Genomic DNA, 4,717 nt, shown 5'->3' with positions numbered 1-4,717 from the left:
CCCTCCAACCCTCAGTTTGTTTTGTGAGATTAAGAGTCACTTATGGTTTGTCTCCCTCCCAATCCCATCTTGTTTCATTTACTCTTCTCCTACCCCCTTAACCCCCCATGTTGCATCTCCTCTCCCTCATATCAGGGAGATCATATGATAGTTGTCTTTCTCCGTCACAATCATTATTCTTATTGCAGTCTGTGCAGTAAGTATTCTCATAGATTTACCAGCATCGTTGCTCTTCATTTCTTCTTCCATCTGTAGACTTCAATCTGGAATCATATGCATTCTGCATAAAGAATACCCTTCAGTGTACTTCGTCTGGTGTGAGTCATCTGCTGATGTCACATGGTCTCAGTTTTTATTCTTCTGGAAACATCTTTATTTGTCAAAGATGTTTATACTGGTATAGAATTGTATGGTAACAGTTTTCTTCGAGCCCTGGAAGACATCCTCTCATGCTTTTGCCCTCCATTGCTTCTTTTGAGAAGTCACTGTCAGGTTTAATACTTGTCCCTTTGGAGATAATCCATAACACCTTTTTCTGCTGTCTTTGAAATTTTCATCTTTGATTTTCAACATTTTGCTCTCATGTGCTCAGATACATGTGTATATATGGTGTATGTGTGTTTTGAGTCTTTGGCTTATGTATCATTGTTTTGGGGAAATTTCCGACTGTTGTCTTCTCGGATAATACTTCTGTTCCACTCTTTTTCACTTTTCCTGTGGGGGTCCAATTACACATATGTAATGACTTCTCATAATATCTGAAGTCAAGTCTCCATTTTAGTGCAATGTTACTTTAATGGTTTATTTATGGTAGCTTTTTTTGGTCTACAACTTGATATTTTCTGATACATGATATACTGAATAATCTGTTTATTAATCCAAAAAAAGTAATCTGATTCTGTATGGAGAAGCACTGAGTAGTACACAGTCCTCTTATTTGGTCATGAAGTAGCATTTTTGTAAAGTTTTCTTTTCTAGATTTGTTCATCCTTTTCATTAAATGGATATTACCTAAACTCCTAAGCCAGCTTTCACAATATAGTCTTTCTCTTGATGTCATCACTGTTCTATAGGAAGAGTAGTCTGGGTGCTATGCAGGGTATTAAAGAAGAGTTACTGTAGATAGAAAGAAACTGGAAATAAATGTATTAATACATGTGTAAAGTGGTGAGTAAATGGACAATGGAATTTTACCTTTTTTTTTTAATTGTACAGGTTTCTTTCTTCTTACATTTCATATACTTCTCTTTAAACGCTGACATGAGTTTTTAGATTATCTTCTGAAATGTTTCCGTGTTTACTGGAAGGTATAAAATAGGGATAAGAATTTCTTTGTGAATAGCAGTAAGATTTTAAAAGTTAATATTATAAACATTTTTTAATCTTATCATAGTCAATTAGCTTTTAAAAAAATATGAATTTGGGGGGCACCTGCATGGCTCAGTTGGTTAAGCTTCTGACCACTGATTTCAGCCCAGGTCATGATCTCATGCGTCCTGAGATCAAGCCTTGGTCGGGGCTCTGTGCTCAGCAGGGAATCCACTTGGGTTCTCTCTTTCTCTCTCTTGTGCTCTCTCTGTCCCTCTCTGTATGCCTCTCTCTAAAATAAATAAATAGGTCTTTTTAAAAATTTTTTTTAAATGTGAATTTTTGACTAGTTATGAAAAATTATTCAAGAAAGTAACTGATAGGTTTTTTTTGTTTCTGTAGACCTTTAATATTGATGTACGGCAGTTACATTGGGCAGAATATATAGAGAACTACTGCATGGGAACTAAAAAATATGTACTAAATGAAGAAATGTCTGGCCTCCCTGCAGCTAGAAAACATTTGAACAAGTAAGTTTTTTTACATCAGCTTGATTTCAGCTTGTCTTATGAAACATTACAAAAAAAATTTTTTTTTTGTAAGCTGGTATATTGAATAAAAGATACTGCTAGTGTAATATATTGCATTTAGGAAAAGTGCTTACCTTTGGACTGAAGCTATGAGAGTTTTAATTTAGCTCATGATTATTGAAACTTACTGTCAATTTATACTGTTCCTAAGCACTAATTTCAGGTGAAATTTAGTTTTGAAAATCACTATAATCTTTCCTTATATTGCTACTGAAGAAGTAAAGATACTAGGAGAAAATAAAGATGTATTTTAAACTAGAGATAATTTTAAAAAATAAGCTAGAGGTAATTTGTTTGAAGGGGTTTTTGTTTGTGTTTTTTTTTTTGGATTTTTTTTTTTTTCCCTAGTCAAATACATCTTTGGAAGGGAAAAAGAGATAAAATAATACATCATTCAGAATAGAATTTTTTCTTTATTTATAAAACCAGAGTTGTAATTATTCCCTTAGTCTCATTATAAACATAATATATACTTATTGTTCTAAAACTTCAGACGACACAGGAAAAATCATTGCTGTCCCATAATTCAGAGATGCAGTTAATTTCAATAGTAACCTCTTTTCATTTGTAGTGTTTTTATAATACAATTTTTATAATAGTTTTTAAGACCTTCAAATCATTCTTCTTTTACCTCCAACTTGTATGAGGCTCTGCAGGGCAATTAGTTGTGTGGCTGAGGAAAGGGAAGCTTAGGGAAGTTGTGTTTGCCTGGGTCATTTGTATTAGGTGGCAGAGGAAACTGGAATACTAATCTTTGACTCTTAATTCAAAGGTCTTGTTTTTTATATCAATGTATATTATAGTCCTATCTTGGAATGCCTATTGAAGTTAATGGAATTTATGTAGCATTGTTACATATCTGAATGTTTGTATTCTTTTCTAACACCCTTAAAATGATAAAAAAGTGTTTTGAAACATGAGCACAGTAACATTAAGATTACTCTTTGAGAATGGGAAGTTTCTCCTATGTAGACTAGTGCCATGGTTCATTCATGGATGAGGATTTGTCCAGTTGGCTTTTGATCATGTGACTGTCACCTACCTATAACTAAAGAAGTTCACTTGTCTGACAATTTGGAAGTTGTTAAAGATGTTTAAAATGTCTATTTTATCTAGAAGATGATGTATATAATGAGCAAGCCTTTTTAGATTAGATGGGAAGCTCCAGAAGTACAAGGGGCATATCTGTTTTACCCACAATATACTTAGTACTGGTCACACAGAAAGATGCTCAGAAATACTTGTTGAATGAATAATTTGCATCCCAGATATACTGTTATAAAAAACCTTTGTGTTATTCATTGTTAATAGAGGTACTGCATTTGATGGACTACATGGTCAGGTCTGACTTTTGCTAACTTTCTAACTTAAGGGCTTCTAATTAATTTTTAAATAGGTTTCAGATTAATAATGGATTTGAAAACTGAGCATCGAGTAATCTGCCATCCAACAATATTTTATTCTAGAAAACATTGTCTGATATGTCTCTTGATTTGCTTTCCAGGTTGAGGAATATACGGTATGGTTTCAATACTATCCTTGTGATCCTGATTTGGCGCATTTTTATTGCAAGATCACAAATGGCAAGAAACATCTGGTACTTTGTGGTTAGTCTGTGTTACAAGTTTCTGTCATACTTCCGAGCATCCAGCACTATGAGATACTGAAGACAAGAACTTAGCATTAGAACATCTATGCATATGGTGGTCCGAATGCACAAAATGTAAAATGTACTTAAGTCATCTCACCTTTTGTCAAGACATTAAACCATCTTAGATCAGAGTGTGGAGTAAAGTATGGTACATTTTATGTAACATTTTTAATGTTTATGCTTATAAAAATGTAGTGAACACACTGTGGTCATGCCAGCTCAAATCTACAATAGCCACCAAAACCATGACTTTAACATTTTGATCCCTGGGGACAAGGGGTAGGGTGAGGGTAGGAGTGGGGAAATAGGAACACTGACCAGTATAACTGTGCAATTCTGGAACATATTAATTAAAATATGCCTTAACATTTAGTGACTTTCTAACTCAAATATATAGTGCAGTGGAAAGCATTTATTTGGACAGGAATACTTAGGTAAGTTGGTAGATATTTCATTCTTCAGTGTTTGATTTTTTTCTTCAGTTGAAATAGGTTTTAGTTTTGTTAAAACTGTAGCCAAAACTATTTTCACATCATTCTGTAAGTTATTGAGTGGTCTCCAATATGAAAGACATGTTCTCATTTTCCTTTTTCTGATTAGTGGTCTGATGCACATCATTTTTGTATAAGCAATCAGTTGCTTCCATAATCAGAAGGCTATATATTATTCTAAAGACCCTACTGGATCTAAACAGGTTTGAGAATCCATATCAATATATGCTATGTATTTTTTGAAGGAAAATGAGAATGGATTCATTAAGACTATTACTATCAAAAAGAATAGGAATACATTTTTCTTGTCTGTATTATGACCAAATAAAAATCAGTCCTGTAAGGTTTTGTTCATGTTTTGAAGTTGGAGGATTTCTTGAGACTTTGGCAAAGGGGGGGTGCAGGTGGGGAAGGATTCATCATATTTGTGCTCTCTTCCCCTTATACATTTTATTAACAGGACTTTTAAAAGGCTAAGTACAGTCTTTCCAATGAAAACTGAAAGTGCTTTATTATGGAAGAATGTATTTGCAGGTAGTCATAATATTAAGAGAATGTTCTCACATGTGTGTAAACACATACTAAACTTTTGACCTTGAGAGCGGAATTCCTTCAAGAAAAATAAAATAGTGCATAAAATAACGTGTATAAAATTAAAGGACTTTATTTACATACCA

The 4,717-nt window shown here is 33.5% G+C and overlaps 1 protein-coding gene across 2 annotated transcripts in view; it reads left to right on the top strand.

Annotated features, from left to right (window-relative positions):
• LOC111159421 (fatty acyl-CoA reductase 1) overlaps positions 1–4,383 on the top strand; it is a 63,648-nt gene extending 59,265 nt beyond the window's left edge. For both annotated transcript variants that reach the window (XM_022521873.1, XM_022521872.1), the window contains exons 11-12: positions 1,711–1,838; positions 3,403–4,383. In XM_022521873.1, the coding sequence (XP_022377581.1) occupies positions 1,711–1,838; positions 3,403–3,565 (291 nt within the window). In that variant the 3' untranslated portion in view covers positions 3,566–4,383. The remainder of the gene's footprint in view (positions 1–1,710; positions 1,839–3,402) is intronic.
• Positions 4,384–4,717: the final 334 nt, after the last annotated feature.

The sequence above is a fragment of the Enhydra lutris genome, unplaced genomic scaffold (genome assembly GCF_002288905.1).
Source record: "Enhydra lutris kenyoni isolate GAN:26980312 unplaced genomic scaffold, ASM228890v2 scaffoldscaffold68, whole genome shotgun sequence".
Classification (NCBI taxonomy): Eukaryota; Metazoa; Chordata; class Mammalia; order Carnivora; family Mustelidae; genus Enhydra; species Enhydra lutris.
This window is presented reverse-complemented; position numbering and strand designations above follow the sequence as displayed.